This window comes from Arvicanthis niloticus, chromosome 9 (assembly GCF_011762505.2).
Source record: "Arvicanthis niloticus isolate mArvNil1 chromosome 9, mArvNil1.pat.X, whole genome shotgun sequence".
NCBI lineage: Eukaryota > Metazoa > Chordata > Mammalia > Rodentia > Muridae > Arvicanthis > Arvicanthis niloticus.
The window spans coordinates 5,415,259-5,433,623 of NC_047666.1; the positions used below are offsets into that span (position 1 = coordinate 5,415,259).

General features: G+C 39.9%; 1 protein-coding gene across 1 annotated transcript in view; it reads left to right on the forward strand.

Annotated features, from left to right (window-relative positions):
• Nucleotides 1-18,365, forward strand: part of Prdm5 (PR/SET domain 5) — a 158,358-nt gene that overhangs the window by 69,151 nt on the left and 70,842 nt on the right. Inside the window, exons 4-7 of the mRNA XM_034511827.2 lie at nucleotides 9,255-9,426; nucleotides 10,956-11,130; nucleotides 12,666-12,787; nucleotides 16,241-16,320. Of these exons, the coding sequence (XP_034367718.1) occupies nucleotides 9,255-9,426; nucleotides 10,956-11,130; nucleotides 12,666-12,787; nucleotides 16,241-16,320 (549 nt within the window). The remainder of the gene's footprint in view (nucleotides 1-9,254; nucleotides 9,427-10,955; nucleotides 11,131-12,665; nucleotides 12,788-16,240; nucleotides 16,321-18,365) is intronic.

The following is an 18,365-nucleotide window of genomic DNA, read 5'->3' on the forward strand; positions in this document are numbered from 1 at the left end:
CTACCTGTTTACCTATGTTCTCCTTATTTATGTCTTTCTTAAAGTCCTCTATCATCATCATGAGAAGTGATTTTAATTCTGAATCCTGCTTTTCCAGTGTGCTGGGGTGTCCAGGACTTGTTATGGTGGGAGAACTGGGTTCTGATGATGCCAGGTAATCTTGGTTTCTGTTGCTTATATTTTTGTGCTTGTCTTTTACCATCTGGTTATCTCTAGTGCTACCTGCACTCACCATGTCTGACTGGAGCTTGTCTTTGCAGTTATCTTGCTTGTGTCAGAACTCCTCAGAATCCAGATGTCTCTGTGATCCTGTTCTCCTGAGATCCTGGGTGTAAGAGCTCCTGGGACTCAGGCTGCTTCTGGGATCCTGAAATCCTGTTGTGATCAAGTTCCTGAGATCCCATGATCCTATGATCCTGGGTGTGTTCTCCTCGAGTTCAGCTTCCTTTGGGTGTTGTGGGACTGGGTGCATAGTTGGCACCCAAGGTCTGCTCAGGGCCCTGACTCAGATCAGAAGGAAATCATGCCACTGGCTAGGAGGGGTTTTCTGTGTTGCTGGGTCCCAGTAGATCCCAATAACATCCAGCTTGGGGAGGGTGTTGTGGCCTCCTCACCTATAATCCTGGGTGTGTTAGAGCTCCTGGGACTCCAGCGTTCTTTGGGTGTTGTGAGATTGGGTGCCTTGATAACTCTAATACAGTGTTGAATACTCAATATATTGGAACTAATACTATATATAAATCTAGGTGTAATCCCTTCCCTAATGGAGTTTATCACAAACCAAGGATTCAGGTGAATACATTTAGATGTAGTAAGAGAGAGGTTTGAGCAGTCTGGGACTTGATACCTTGGCCTCTGGCATGATTATGTAGTTGAAATGCTTTTTCTTGATGTGATATTGGCTAATATTTGGTCAGTTATACAAAGCTAGCCCCATTGGGAACCTATGCAGTTTACATTTCAGATAGTTTATTTTAACTTAAAAATAATTATGCATCTCTTTATCAAAATTTTGATTCATGAACAAAGCTTTTTTTATTCTGAGTGTATTTTCGCACATTAAAATTTACTACTGTGTCAGAACATAATGTGATAACCAGGGAACCTCCTTCTGCCTGAGATGAATGTCCCAATGTCACTTAACCAGAGTTCCAGCCACACTCAAGAACCATCTGTGGGGTCAGCTAAAAGAGTTTCCAATGCTGGAGTGTGTGCACAGGGCAGAGCTATCTGCCCTGGCTGGTATACAGTTGACATGGCTCCCCGAGCTTCCTATTCCTGGAACACTATTTTATCCTAAAGCTTCTTGGTTATAGACAGATTATATGCAATCAAGAGATGGACTATAGTTTTATTTACGTGTTTTAATTTTCCTCTAAGCATAGCCGTGGATTGTTTCCTTGCTTTTGCCTCTGAATAATCTTATCTAGTGTGTCTCAGAGAAGGGGGGGTCTGCATTTGCTTAGGGAGCTGCAACTGATGTATCTGAATCTTTGTTCACGGGCTTGATTTTTAAGATTGCATCTGTTCCCCAGGATGAGGTGAACTGTTCCCTGCTGTGTGCTTGATCTCCGACCATGATCCTAAAGGAGGCAGGTTTCTTTGCACTTGAACAACGTGCAACAACGTCGCTCTGCCTTTTCATCATTCTAAACTCAACTTGTCCTTTTCTTGCCTTACATCATTTTTGGTATTTTCACATGTTTCTTTTTGATCTGAAAGTTTTGAAAACTATTAATCTATCTGTTATTGTGTCACCCATTTTCACTGTGAAGACCAGTGCAACAGACAGCTCAAATTTGTTTGTTTTGTAACAAGGTCCCGTGTACCTCAGGCTGGCCTCTAACAGACATTGCTCCTTTCCTGTCAGTGTCTCAGGTGTAGCCCAGGCTGGCCTCTAACAGGAGGTGCTCCCTCCCCTTCAGTGTCTCAGGTATAGCCCAGGCTGGCCTCTAACAGGAGGTGCTCTCTCCCCTTCAGTGTCTCAGGTGTAGCCCAGGCTGGTCTCTGACAGAAGGCCCTCCTTCCCCTTCAATGTATTATGCCTCCCCACCAACCCCCCAATGCCCCAAGTGTTGGGACTCAAGCACTTCTGGTTATGTCTGGGTCTTTCCACATAAGTGCTGCTTTATAGCTGACACTGGTCTTCAATTCTTGATTTTTTCCACTTCCTCATGAGGGCTGGGATTACAGTATCACCATCATGTCTGCCAAACAGCTCTCATAGTTTATAGTAATTAAGCCTTATTCTTGTTTGTATGTATGGCTGCCAGGTTGGATGCTTCACCCACATGGTATCCAAAGGAAAAGTTTGCAGCTGTGTGTTTTATTGGCAGGAAGAACAGTACTGAGGACTTTCAAAGCTTTTGCTTGGATGGGACTCCTGTTGTTACCATTGGAATCCCATGGTCGGTGCATGCCATCTGCTCAGACATGCTTAGGGAGCAGGGACTCCGAGAGAGTTTGGAGCCATGTGTCAGTTTGCTGGAGTGCATGGCAAGAAGCGAGTAGGGTAAAATGCTTCATCCATAAATGTTATGTCTCATCTTTAACATATTTTGCTTGTTAGATTAATATTGTAGATATATGTCATTAATTTTCCTATGGAAATGTTTTCCTGATGTTTTTCATCTTGTAGAAATCATGCTTGTATGCTGCTTGAGACTTCAGGGGGTTAGTAGAGAAGGCTCCAGTGAGATGATAGTACCTAGTAAATATCTTATTTGCTGTTTTTTACTTTCATCTTTTTATGTAAATAGCTATTGAGTTAAGTAGCAGTTCAAAAATTTCCCAACTCTACTGCAAATGACTAATTTGTAACCCTAAGGTTTGCTTTGGAGCTGACTTTTCTTGCATTAGGATTACCCCCTGGTCATTTCAGCTGGATAATGTGGATTTTCACAGCTTCCTGCCTTTTCAATACAATAACTGTGTCTTTGCGAAGTGTATAATCGTGTGGTATCCCTTATATAGTCCACATGTGGACAGCAGCCTGCTCTCAAGTAAACAAGAACCAGGTTATGTCACAAACAGATGCTGCTTAAGTACCAAAGCAGTGTGCCCACCTCTGGTGCTATGTTTATTTGCACACAGTGGGGATTAATATTTTTTTGTGTGTATGTGTGTGTGTGTGTGTGTGTGTGTGTGTGTGTGTGTGTTTGTGCATGTGCACATGCTCCTTTTGTATGTGGATGCCTGAGGTGGCCAGAAGAGAGAGAGAGGGCTGGATTCTGTGGAGCTAGAATTACAGAAAGTTACAAGCTGCCGAATATAAGTGCTGGAAACAGAATTTGGGCATTCTGAAAGAGCAGCAGCTGCTTGTCCACTGAACCATATTCCCAGCCCTGCTAGTCACATTTATCTCCCAAACTTCCAGGAAAGAGTCCATTCAGTAAGTGATAGAATCAGAAAAAAATTCAACAGGAAGGCATCTTGAGTTAATTTGGTCCTAACCACTGTCATAGTATGGTAGTCACTGTTAAATTTTTTTTTAACAAATGATGGCTTTAAATTACTGTGTATGGCTTTTAAAAAGAAGACTTTTAATCTTACAAGGTTGTATTTTCTAGTTTCTTATTGTATCCTGTTTCAATAGTTTTGTTAATTTATATCAACCTTTCTTGAGTGGGACAAGATCTGAGAGGCGATATTATATTAATACTCTTCCTTTTGTTTTGTTGACTGGACCCTCTGCCACTTGGGACTGACTCTAGCCTAATAAAGGAGGAGATATGCCCACATCACTGCTTTGTAGCTGAACTAGAGGCCCTGGGTGACAAGAAGACTTGCCAAATTGACACTGTCCAGGAGTACCAAGACAGACAGAATTGCCTTTAGACTCTAAGTAAGCGTCTTTCCATGCAGCACACCTGAGTGCTTATTACAGAGTACCTTGGGGACAGACACAGTAGTAACTGGAAGCAACCTTGATTAGTTAAGATACTTTTGAAAATAAAATGTGTTGGGAGCTGACTTTAAGCAGAAAGCGGCTATCAACTTTGCAGCCATCTGGAACCATATACCCTGATGAGAGACTTGTTTTTTAAAAGCCTACAACAGCTGAAGCACACTCTGACAAAAATCTTGTTTATCCCACATAGCTTGTTTTGCTGTTTAGTGACCCTAGCTTCATGGTGCACGTGGTAAAATGTCTTCACCTGTGTTCTCCTGCTTGTGCTTATAAATACCCAGGATTTCCTTGTAATAGAGTCAATAGGAGAAGTCAATGAGAGAATAGAGGAAATAAAGGAGTAACCAGACTTGACTACACACTCTGTAGTCTCCATTCTTCGTGGCGTCTCTTGCCCCTCCATTCCCACCCTCTCTCTTGACCAGAGCACTTAGCCCCAAAGCATGGGGCAGTGTAGACAGCAAATTAGTAGCCCCAAAGCATGGGGCAGTGCAGTCCCCAACAAAAATGAACATCTTAACCACTGGCTTTCAAATGTATGTTATTTAACATTAATATCAGGGAAATGGTTTGGTGGTTTAGAATATATACAGCTCTTGCAGCAGAACAGTGCTTTAATTTGTTTTCTTATGATTTTTATGAAAGCAATACATTATTTAATGTTTTGACTATTTTTTTTAAAAATATATGCCAAACAGAAATAAATTACAAAATGCTTGGATTCTCTGCCGTTAAAAAAGACCTCATTTATATATGACCTGCTGAACATTGTCTTAGTTAAGGGTTAATGTTGTAATAAACACCACGTCAGAAATCAGCTTGGGGAGGAAAGTATGTGTTTGCCTTACACTTTCATATTGCTGTTCATCATTAAAGAAAGACAGGACAGAAACTCACACAGGGCAGAAACCTGGAGGCAGGAGCTGATGCAGAGGCCATGGAGAAGTGCTCCTTACTGGTTTGCTCCCCCATGGATTGCTCAACCTGCATTCTTAAAGAATCTGAGACCACCTGCCCAGGCATACACTCCCCTCAATGGACTGAGCCCTTGCACATCAAGCAATAGTTAAGAAAATGCTGTATTGGTTCGCCTGCAGTCGGATCTTACAGAGGCATTTTCTTAATTGAGGTTCCCTCCTCTCAGGTTACTACAGCTTTTGTCAAATTTGTATAAAACTAGCCAGCACTGACCTCTTGGTTTAGATGATTATATCTATATAATATCTATCTTCATTTCTATTTCTCCATAACAGTAAGGGTTGATAATTCTTTAAAAACTAGTTGTTAAACACCTAACTCTTCTTTTTTAGAATTATTTATTTATTTTATGTATGTGAGTACACTATAGCTGTCTTCAGACACAGCAGAAGAGGGTATCAAATCCCATTACAGATGGTTATGAGTCACCATGTGGTTGCTGGGAATTGAACTCTGGACCTCTGGAAGAGCAGTCAGTGTTCTTAAATGCTGAGCCATCTCTCCAGTTTGAAGTTCTCTTCTTAACACCTACCTCTTCACACAGATTATTTAGGGTGACGCAACATTTTGATATTACAGACAGCCAAATGCAGAAGCAATTTTCCAGACATCAAATAGGAATACAACCAAGCCACATGCGAAGAGACACAAGCACAATGAGCAGTAATGTAAGAGACGAGTAACAGTTAAGAGCTCTGTGCTACATGACATATCTATAAGCCGGTGAAAGCTAATGGTTTGGGAATACTTGAACAGAATATGGTTTTGTAGAACTAATCTCTAGATAATCTCCCAGAGCCTTAGGCCAACCATAAACAGTATAATAGCACTATGGTTCAGGCCCAAGGAAGTGAATTTCCATGATACAAATAGCTGGAAGGATTTCTGCAAGGAGAGACTCTGCACATGTAACTAAGTCATCAACAGAAATAATGAGTGTAATAAAGAAAACCAAATATGAGAGCTAGAATGTCAAAAATGGGCCTCCTCATAATAGGGAGGTAGTGCTGAGTCCCTGTGAGCCATGCTCACTTTTTAAAATAAATTTTTATTATTTTTTATTGTGTGTAAGTATATTTATCTGGGTGTAAGGCTGTGCTTATGTGTGTGCAAGTGCCTGTGGAGGCCAAGGGTATTTGATCATCTAGATCTGGAGATACAGGTGGTTGTGAGCTGCCCAGCAAATGTATGAGGAACTCACTGAGGTCCTCTGGAAGAGCAGTATGTGCCCTTGACTGTTGAATAATTTCTCCGGCTCTTCCATCTGCACTGTTTATGTCTTTCCCACTAGAGTACAAGGGATAATAAAGCTGTTAGTGAATCTATAGTTTAGGAAACACATCCACAGGTTCTAGAAACTAGTCACATGGCAGGTCCTGACATAGTTTTAGAAAGGGGAAAATACCATGGAGAACGTTACAGGAATGATGATGACACTAAAAATTAATGCAGTGTAGCTATTCAGTTTGTTTGCTTTACCATTTCAGCTCCTGATTGGTTGACTTTTGTCTGTTATCTGTGATCTGGCACCATGTGGTAAGGACCTTGTAGGAGGAAAAGAAGGGACTGAAAGGGTCTAGAATCCAGGTGATCTCTTTGAGGACATACTCACAATCAACTTTCTATGACTACCCTTCATCTCCCAAAGGATCCGCCCTCTCTCAGTAGCATAACATGTTGCAGACTGAGCCTTCAACACATGGGTCTTGGGAAGATATTCAATATCCTCATTGTATCCCTTGGCAGGGAAGAGCGTTAAGAGTGTGATCTTAAAACCATGGTCACAAATGCAGAGGATGAGACTATAGGTCTTGGAAATGGTATGAATTATTAACAGAAGGATTTCCCCACTTTTTCAACAGATGCATGTTACCCTCGTAACATCATTTCTCTTTGTATTATAACATAACCAAGCACATCAGATTGTGAAATGCTCCTATTGTTTTTATTAAAAGTGTAGTAAATATTAAACCCTGCTTTCATTACAGAGACTCCCAATAAACATGCATCCCTCAAAGTTATAGTTTAATATACTGTTATCATGTTTTTAAATTAAAGATTATCTACTGCTATGCAAACCATCACAAAATGACTGATGTGTCAGAGAGTGGTTTCAATTAGTTTTCATGGATGTTGATCAGATAAGCACTAAGATTTATGGTTGTGTCTGAGACTTCCATCAGGGGAGTTCTCAAGTGTTTAGAGAAACTAACCATGAGAAGCACTGGTTCTGATTTAGTCTCTTCTACTGACTCTGTCCTTTTGTTTCTTTATTCTTGTTACATCAAGAGTAGTAGTCTATGTAGACTGATTAAATAACTGTTTCTGGAGGTGTGGCTGTTCTGAAACATAGTCTCATCAAATCTGACTAAACACAAATTGAACCTTTGAATTTTTTTCTCTCATTATTGCTGAATAATGATCATCATTCTGATTTTTTTCAGGGAACAGTAAAATATATATTTGTATTTTTAAATTTTGAAATACACTTAAAAACAACGACAATTGGACTTAGTGGTGCACTCCTATAAGCACTTGGGAACCATGGACAGAACTGTCACGAGTTCCAGCCTAGCCTATCTGGTGAGCTAGGATTCAACAGAGAGACATTTCCCAAATACTGTGCTTATTATTGTTGTTGTCAACATGACAGGATACTCAACAGCATAGAAAGGCATCTTTGCAAATGTCTGTGAGAGTCCTTCTAGAGAGCGTTAACAGAGTCCCGTGGAGAAATGCATTCTGAATGTGGGCAGGAACCTTCTCACAGTCTGGGTCCCCAGACTTAATAAACACAAGAAATGGAACTGAGCACAGTATTCTCTCTGTCTCTGTCTGTCTCTGTCTCTCTGTCTCTCTCGTCTGTCTCTGTCTCTTTGTCTCTCTCGTTTGTCTCTGTCTGTCTCTCTGTTTCTCTCTCTTTCTGCTTCTTGACTGCAGCCACCTCCTGATCCCAAAGCAATGACTTCCCAGATCCTGATGGATCAGACTCAAACTGCCAGAATAAGCCTTCCCTCTTTAAGTTGCTTTGTCTCAGCAGTGGGGTTACAGAGGTGGTTGGGGAGCTCAAGTGAAGCAATAGAGAGTAGCGCTTTTCTGTTCCTGACAATGCTATGTATGTAAACTTTTCCGTAGTTCCTAGGGTTTCTGCTTGTGTATACTGCACACGTACATCGAAACAGCTGTTGGACGCCCTCTCTCCTCCTTCCCTCCTCCTTTTCCTCTTTCTTACTGTGCATTTCAACTTCAGTGTATAACGCATTGTCAAACTAATGAGGGCTTCACTCTGTGCTGTGTGCTTCATTGAATTCTACTCTTCAGTGGAACTTATTTTCCTGGCTCTTTCTTCATTTTGTCCAGAAAGAAGTTTCAATAAATTTATTTTGTGTATTCTTATTTATCTTCAGCAATCAAACTAGGAACTATCTCGGGGAAGCTCCCAGCTATGGGAGGAAACTCACTCTGGACAACTCTCTGCAACAGCCAGACTTGCAGCCCCAGGACTGGCTTCCTTGAAGATTTGACCAAGGCTCAGGGAGGCATTTTGAACCAATGTTATTCCAAGAATGAACATTCTCTGGGAATTTCTTTGGTTCTGCAATATTCCTCCTATGTGTCTGCTACTGGCTGAAGGGCCTCCAGAGTAGTTATCACTTCAGCTCTTACTGATTCCTGCCTGCTGGAATTTCCTTTAAAAAAGTATGCTGCTGGTTGCCTTTCTTATTTTCCTTTGCCTTCAGTAATTTCTGTAGGATAAACAAGGCCAAAGAGATGAGGTATACAGGATCATTCAGTCAGTACCTTAAATCTCCTATGTCTAGTGTCTTTGGTATTTTTGGTTCAGCTCTTTGGAAATTATTTCTGAAACAAATTTGTATATATACCCTCTAATTTGTGTCAGAATTTGAAAATTTCTCTTTTAATTTTATATGTAAAATTAATAAGAACTAAATCATTAAGGCATACTTACATATTTATAAATACAACTCATATGACGTCATTCATCTTTATAACTTGTGTAGAGTTGTATTTTATGTGCCATACTTTTTATATCTGAATACTTGTCATCATCAAGATCATAGAAATAAAGAAAAATTAATAGTAACTTCATAGGCACAAGGGCCTTAGTTATTTCATTATAGCATTTATTTATTTGTTTGCTTGTTTGTATTTTGAGATAAGGTCTCTTGTAGCCTAGGCTGGCCTTGAATTTAGGTTGTATCTGAGCCTCACCTTGAATCTCTGATCATTCATTTCCATTCTCAAGTCCTAGCAGCTATATTGTCAATAACACATACTAAATTAATATATCTTAAAGTGATATCAGAAGATAATCATGCCTTAGCATTTTTAAACTTTATTTCAGGAAGGAGAAAATATTTTCTACTTGGCAGTTGATGATATAGAAACAGATACAGAGCTTTTGATTGGCTACCTGGACAGTGATGTGGAGGCAGAGGAGGAGCAACAAGCTCTGACCATGACCAGAGAAGGCAAAGTTGACCACTCTAAGGGACAGTTGGCAGCTGGAAGTAAAGGTACTGCACCTTCGTTTGGTGATCTGAAGAAAGAGACATTGAAGAGGAAGGTAGCTTGAATTATTTGAATTATACTTGTGTGTTATGATGTGGTATTGTTAAAAGAGTTCTTGTCAAAACTATTCTTCTCCTCTGAATACCAGGAAAAGATTGTTTGGGGTAAGTAACAGATGTGTCCTATACAATGACCAAGGTAAGGGGGGGCAGTTCTGGTTCTTGCTGTCATACAACATACAGTAACATACAGTGAAGGTCTGTCTCCTCCTGCACTGGTTCTGACAGTGGCCAGTAAGGTTACCCCGGCTCTGAGGATTTCATCACATGTACACTCCAGATCTGTAGGATAGCTCTGCTGTGTTCTGGAGATCTGTCTTCTAAGATCTTCTGAGAATCTGGACCTCTGGAAATCTATTTCTAGTCTGGTCATAGGAGATGGTATGATTGCTAATTTGTCCTTTTCTGGGGATCAAAAACTTCAGGTGACCATAGGTGAGACCTGTAGTCTAGGAGATAGATGCCAGTTTGTTGTCAGCTGGTGTGAAATAATCATTTATTATTATTGGTCCTGTGTTTGATTCCTGCAGAAAACTTGAGGGAAAGTGCTGTGTTGTAGCACACTGTATCTTTCTCCATTTGGCTGAAAGGAATACTTTTAAACAGTCAGAAATTTCTTGTTCACAGTTCTGTCTGCAGTTCATATTCAAGCTGGGGGACCTGCACATTTGGTGTCTGACTTCTTCCTCATTTACAGAAGTTAAACATACCTAGGAAAAGAAACAAAGACGTCAGTCACATGGTTGCCAGTGTAGTATTTAATTATATGAATGTGGCACCTTAAATATGTAAATGACTTGGAGTTAGAGTGGGAAAAAGAGCCACATGGGAGAGTTTGATGGCAGACATTGCACTCCACAGGCTGACCTGTGGCTTTGGTATGCACTGACTGCATCTTCAGGGTGATATTATCAGTTAGTTTATTTTTTTTATATTTAATACATCTTAAATCTAAAGATATGTAACTTTAATGACATCCTGAAGAATATGGGTGGAGCTCTGCCAGTCTTATGGACTAGGGTGTCTCACCCAGCGCACCTGTACAGACAGCACTCACTGTTTTCGGTGCTGTGCCGTATTTCAGATCTGTGTGGAATTCCCGTTTGGCAGTTCACAGTAGTTTATGTCTGTTGGTCTTCTTGTAAAGCTCAGAGCAAAATAATGATGATCCATTTTCCAAGAAAAGATTTGCATTGCAGTTCAGTATTTATTGTCATTTCTGATCTGAAACATTACCATTAAAAGGGAAACTGAAGATTGAATTTGATTTTGTAATACTTCTGTGTAGCATAATAAAAAGATTTTTAAAATAGTTTTTCTGATAACATTTTTGTTTTCTGTTTAATGTGGACAATGCTAAAGTTTGTTGGAGAAAATTAAAAAAAAATGCCTGTAGTAGACACAAATAGTTTGATATTGAAATAGAGGCCAAGCTAGTTCCTGGCTTGTGAACTCCGGTGTTGTACATTGCACAGGTCATCTTGGCTGTGAAGAGGACGTTGCCTGTCCACAGTGTGACTCAAGCTTTCCCAGTGAGGAAGTCCTTACTGAGCACCTTCAGAGCTTGCACCAGAAGCCTACAGGGGAGAAAGAGTTCAAGTGCGAGAACTGCGGGAAGAAATTCCCTGTGAGGCAGGCCTTGCAGAGACAGTGCGTATGCTTGGTGGGGTTCAGCGTGTGACTGACAGTCAGATTGTTCACTCTGTTTGATATGTGTGTCTGTGTTTGTGAGCATGCACCAATGCATGGGTGGGAAAGTGGAGGCTAGCCTACTTGGCTATGAGCTCATCTTTTCTGAGTGTATCGTGCTGAGTTTTGAATGCTCTGATCATTAGGCTTACAGGTGAGCACCATTTCTGCTAAGCCCTTCTAGGTGTGTTTTATACTTGCCATTGAATATCATGCTTAATGGTTTACTAATCTGAAATTTACATATGCATAATTTAGCCAGTACTTGAGATTATTTACCAAGTTTCACTTATTTGCTCTGCAGTTTATTTTAAAGCTGTTTAACGGATAAGGAAGTCAGTGTAGTAACAATGGAAGGATAGAAAGCACCATGTGTTTCATAGTGAACTGGAAGAATAGTTTGAAGATAATGGGTCAGAGCGGGGCAGTGAGGTGAATTACAGGAAGTTACCCTTTACCTTATCCTAATCACTTGTGTCTGCAGCAAAAATTAGCTTCCATTTTAACATTTTGTATGGTCAGAGTTACCAAAAGTGGGAGAATATTCTCCTACTTTTATCTCTACTTTTATCAGAGACTCTAAACTTCCACACTTAGAAGACTTTTATCTTACATTAGTAAAATATCTTCCAGGCTTAATGTCTTAATGTTTCTGTTTTGTTATGTTTAATTCCAAAGTATATCATTTCATTCCTGTCTGTCTGTCTGTCTTTATCATCTATCTATCTATCTATCTATCTATCTACCTACCTACCTGCCTATCATGTATCTGTCATCTACAGATGTGACATTTCTATATATTATATGCATCAGTTTTGCTTATGAAATCTGAAAATAATTTTATTTACAAGCAACAAATCTTCAAAAAATTGATACCTTTAAAGATGGCTTAAACATTTAGAGATTTTATTAAATTTTTTCAAATAAAGCCAAGTGACAGTTATAATACTTTTTAATATGTTAACTTTAGCTTGTATTTTAGTCAACTTTTATATGGATTTATTCTCTGTCAGATTTTGAGCTATAATTTGGAGCTAAATAGGGTACCATCAAGAATATGGAAGTCCATGGCAGGGTGGCAGGAGGATGGGAGCATATTTTGGCACTCTGGCTTCTTCCCCCACCCTTCTCGGTGTTCTTTTCTGAGTGGCCAGAAGCAGCTGGAGGATCCTCCATCGAGCATTCAGTGTTCTCTTTGCAGTTCTCTTCAGTTCAGCACTGAGGTTTAGTGTCTGGTTATAAAATGGCTTTCACATTCTGCAGGTCATTTTTGTGTGCATAATTTATACTTGGAGTAAGTCAGCACTATACTAAGTAAACTGAAGGATTTAGATACATCTTTCTTATTAATTAACATAATTAATGCATGAAATGACTCCCAGACTCCTGCAGGAAGGATGTCCTAGGAGGCATGGGTTTCAGAAGCCTTCTGGGATGTTTGAGTGTCCAGGCATGTCTTCATCATTTCTTCTGCCCCCTTGCTACTTGTCTTATAGTTTTGAGCAGCACCAGAAGGCTTGCCGAGGGGATGCCAGGTTTGTGTGCAAAGCTGACAGCTGTGGGAAGAGGCTGAAAAGCAAGGATGCCCTGAAAAGGCACCAGGAAAATGTCCACACTGGTGAGGAGGCATTGCACAGTTCTTACTAATTCAGCCCCCATCCCCAGGCCATGGGATCTGCTTCTAATTCTCTTTTGCGAGGCGGGGGGCAGGCTTCCCATTGTGCGCCACACAGACGCACATCTTTCTTGTTTGCTTGTTTCACCAAAAACTTAATTTTCCAAGTTGATTTCAGCAGCATTGATCATTTTCCCCGTGTCTCAATTAATTATTACTGTACACCAGGCTTACACTTAGCTGTTCTTGTCACCCGGGTATACTCTTAAATCACTTCGCTGTTTTAGTCCATAAACTTGATTTTTTTATACACTGTTGAAATTGATCATTTGTAGGTATACTTTGAAACTACGAAGTGATGTACTTCTGCCTTAATATTTTTACAAGAACGTTCAGTGCCTTAAGTGCTTGCATTTCTTTTGTACTGGAGAAGATTCTTATTTTTTTCCCCCATGGAGTTGAAAATATTTGAATTTTGAGCAGATGATTCCCTTAACTCCTTGTAATCCTTAGCTAAACAATAAAACAAATATAACATTTGCTTGTCACCTATGGTTTTGTCCTTAATAGTTTCTTGCCAGTTAGTGAATATATTTTGGGTTGTGTTACCTTTTGCACTGTGAGGCCTTTCTGTTTCTTTGCGGTCTGTTTGGTAAGAGAATTTGAGACTCAAGGAAACTATCATGTCCTTCTTGCATGTCTTTTCTCATGCATCCGCTTTTACCCTTCACTTCTGGGAAGCGAATAGAAGTGTGCCTTAGTATAGGCAGGAAACTTTTTTCTTCCTTCTTGGTTCATTCTCACAATTAGGTGAAAAGAGTGACTGATACCTGCCATCAGGACCTCTGATGTCTGAAAATAATTGACTAATAATAAGGTGGCAGAGGTTAGCCTGAGTGTGACTGTGAGCCTCACTTCCTCACTGCCTGAGCCTGCTCACTATGAGCCATGAACAACACTCTGGTGACAGAAGGTGAAGCTTTGGAGGCTAACCTTCAGGGGGTGCCAATCATCAAGACTTCCCAGCATTGTTTTGTGGCTTTCTTCTTGAAGAACATATGGCTGGTATATGGAAAATGACTTCCCCTGCTGAATTTAAAATATACTGGTGCCTTTCATATGATGGCAGAAGCAGGCATAACTTTTTGATAGATTTGCTTTCGTAGGTTTTAGTTTTTTAAAATGCTGTTTTGGCTAAAATGCTGCTCTTAATTTTCTCCATCTTTGTCTGCAACGTATTTTAACCAAACTTTTATGTCAGTTTTAAAGTCAGCTTTGCTGAACTAAGTAAAAAGCCAGATGGATGCTACAACTCTGGAAACTTTTCTGTCCTCATCACTAGGCATATGGTCTTCCTGCTGTGCTTCTAGTATAATTGTTGAGTCTTCTTGTAATTGTTTGGGTTGCTTACTGTTGCAGCTTTGGGGCATTTGTGGTGATTTTGCAGGAAACAAGTCATACATGAAGAGTTTTTTTCATCATCATTATCTCATGTTGCAGGTTGTGGTAAGATGTGAACACTGATGTATGTTAGCAAAAGTCTCCATGCACAGCTCTCAGTTGGTCTGGCATGTGGTGTCATTTCTAATCCACAGGCTCTCTTATGCTTCTTTTTTCCACAAAAGTAGGAATGATGGGGAGAGTACTTCCTGTTAGAGCCAGAGCAGCACTAAGGTATGGCTGAGGACTTTGTATAAAACGCAAAGGTGCTGAAGGAGCTAGGAAACCAAGTTACATCTGCACTGATCGATGAGGTACATGTCGCGTTAGGTGGTACGACCGGTAGGAGGCAAAGGAAGGGAAGAGAATATTTAAAATAGGTCAAACTTCTTTTTTTTTGTAGAAGCAGTAGCATATGGTAGATAGGTTTGTAGGTGAGTGAAGTTGTATGGCTTCCTTGACCATTGCTTGCTTTTGTAATTATTAGTGTAATTTTTTTGTGTTGTTTGATTTGGTTTTCTGGTACTGATGATTTAACCCAGGGCCCCATCCTACCACTCAACTTTATCATAATACCCCCAAGTCTCCTGAAAGTGAATACACCATGCATCCTGAATATAGGAAGTCAAAATTCTATGGATTCTGTGGATGCTAAGAAAAAGATTGTATTTATAAGAATTAACATTTTCTGTATTCTCATAAACTCTTTCTATATTGCTGTGTATGAATTTAGTTTTCCAGTTGAAAATGAAAGAAATGTGAGGAAGAGATGGTAGGGATGGGAGGTTGGTACTGAAGCAAAGGCAGGAGTAAAATGTTGGGGATGTCAACTTCTCTCTCTGTCTTCCCCCCTCCTTTCACCTGCCTTATGGGAAAACCAGGGCCTGGTCTCACTAAGAGGTGTAGTAGGACATAAAGAACTATGCCAGTCCCAGTTAACTGAAGTTCGAAAAGATGAGACGTTGCTTTTCTTGGTAGTCTTTCTGCAATGTATGTACAGACTGATGAACAAGTCCATGCAAGATAATGCCCATTTTGTTGTGTGAATCTCTAGTGTCACCAACAAACACATTTTCTTGACTGTGTAGGCTTTAGAGTGCTTTAAATAATTTAATGTACCCCCTGTTAGTGTGACTGTCTTGCTATCTTGAAAACTAGAATGAAAATTTTTACCTTTCTACTTCTAAATGTTTGTTTCCCTTTCATAAACATAGTTCTGGAACATGATCACACAGTACTGTAGTATTCCTTCTGCTGTCACGGTTGCCTGTTGTTGAGTTAGAGGGAGGATGCCTGTAGGGTTTCCCTTGTTCGAGTGAAGTGATGGGCACAGTGTGCTACATTATATTAAATATTTACTTTGAGAGTTTTTAAATAAACTTTTTAAAAATTATAAAATATCATTTTGAGGAAATTTTTGTTGGTACAGAAAATAAGGTTATGACATTGCATTTTGAAACTATTTTGATCTTTAATCACTGTGAAGTTTGAAATATGAAATGAGCTTCTATCATCATTGTAAAAGAAGACAAAATTTAGTTCTGGTTTGGTTTTCTAACAGTGTAAATTTCAGTGTAATATTATTATTGTGGTTGATTTTACATTATACTATTCATTAACACTTATTTAATAAGGTATGGGCTCACATTCTACAGGAATTTAGTTCTGAGGAATAGTCTGAATAATTATAACAAGAAATTGCTTGATGAAAGGTAAAAGAAATGGGAAAAATCAGTTTATAAGTTAACATGTTATTTTTCCTGTAAAAAAATGAACATTAGATTTATTTAAATTTTGTTGTAACTTTTTGCGGAAACCTTCTCTCTAAAGACTATTTTAACAGATGGAATTGTGAAGACTTGATATATGTAGAAACTGATGAGCTGGGACTTTCAAGTTTGAAAAGAAAGACGTGACTGTGACAGCATAAATTTCTCAATCATGACCATGAAATTGTGTCGAAGGGATCCCGGGTCAGCCTCAGTTAACCTGTGATGTCTTTCTTCCCTGTCCTAGGTGATCCTAAGAGGAAGCTCATATGCTCCGTGTGCAGTAGGAAGTGCACCTCGGTGTCGAGCCTGCAGGAGCACAGGAAGGTGGGTGAGAGCCTGTGGATTGGCCGCAAGGCCTTCTTTCCATCATGATCTGCCGCCGTCACTTGGTGGATGTTATACTAAGATACAGCTTAGCTAGCTGGGGACGATGTGTGCCACAACACAGGAGCAGTGTACAGGGGAGTGAGCTGCAGAGGAGTCTGAGTTGTGTCGTTCATAGCTAGCTCAGATTCCTCAATGCTGGCTGTCATGTCTAGCTGATTCCCACAGAGCACCCACCACGCTTTCAGGATGTTTTCAATTGGTGTTTGTTCAGGAAACATAAGTCAGTGATTTGGAAACACTTTTGTGTGAAGACTTTGCCTTTTTTATTAAAATGAAAACATGTTGTAGTTTAGTTTGGTACAGAATGAGAGCTACATGATTGTTAGAAGACTAAAGCTAGTGTGATGATAATGAGACCAATCGCCACTGGATGTCTCACAGTTCTTCTTGGCTTTATTCTGTTCTTACAGAAAAGTGATAAGGCATATATATATAGATAGCTTGTGTGTCCCAGTGTCATTGGAGAAATGAATTATTATATTAATAAAAAATGTATCTAATACTTTGCACTAAGTATAAAAATTACTGTTAGGTGTCGGGCCTAACACGAGGTCTAATCTCCATTCTGCCTTCACCCTTCAGTCATGTACACAGATGGAGGGCATGATGAACAGGCCCTAGAGAGATTTACATACTAATGAGGTACCTGAAGGCCAGAGTGTGGAGCCCATTAAACATTCCTTCCCAGCCCCTCACCCCTCTTCCTCTCTTCCCCTCCCTATTTAACTCAGGTCCACCCTGGGTTTTGTGGGGTATGCATCCAGATCCATCCACCATCCGCCATGTCAATAAACTGGTTTTGGAAACCCAAGGACTTCCTCGAGTGTTGGGGCTGAGCCGTGAGGAACCATGGAGAGGCTTTTAGTTAATGAGCAGCGGGGCCCAACTTCCAGCTGGAGGAACCCAGAGCGTTCCCAGCCGACTACCCACAGCATGGCGGGAGGAACCCTGGGTTCCCCAGCCATATTTTTCCTACTTTGTAGCTTTGTATATAAGTCTAATGTGAAAATTAAGCATCAAGTCTAGCAATTAATAAACAGTTGATAATGAATACAATGGAATCAAAATCAAATTTAGATTTTGTTTATGTTATGACAGAGTCCAAAATATTTCTTAATTTTACATGTTGGATATTTAGTATATCTAAGAACATGAACAAAACTTTCAGTGGCTTGGTATCTATAAGAGTGTAATGAGTGTAAAAATTCTATTTTTCTTGTGATTTGTAAAATGCCTTTTACGTATTTGTATGCATATAGATTTATTGCATAGTAACTTGGCAGGATTTAAAACTCTTACCACTTTTCATCAATTAGCCACAAGTTTATAGATTTAAATTATGACATATGAAATAGTATCATACTGACGTGTGTGAAGCTGTCTCCTGGATGTAGAGAATTCTTATCATCTTTGGGAGAAATAACAGATTACAAATAAAGGCTGTTTCTTTTTCTTTCAGGAGCTCTCCATGTAACATGTAATTGGGCTCCATTTCTCCTCTCTAAACAGGGAAATTAGATTGATTAGAATTCTCTGCTCACTCTCTTAGTTTTTGCAGTTTCCAGCTGGTGACTTCATAGGGCTGTTTGAAAATGTACTGTGCTTCTTGAATTTGGGTGTCATTCTTGGACAGGGGCCAGGCGCAGTAGTGTTCAGACTTTAGTATGTGTGCTGAAATTGTAGAGCATCAGTCTAGATACTTCTAGCTCCATCCCTTAAATTGTGTATGTACATGCATGTGCATGTGTATTTACATGAGTGCAGGAACACACATTCCCAGCACACGTGTAGAGACCAGAAGACAGTCTCCATTGTTGGTCCAAAAGAAATTCTTGTTCTCTGTTGCACACACCAGACTATCTGGCTCCTGAGTTTCTGAGTCATCTCATTTCTCTGCCTATTGTGCTATCATAGGACCTCTGGGGTTGCAGACAAATTTGTATGTGGGTTCCGAGAAATTGAACTTAGTACTTCATGCTTGT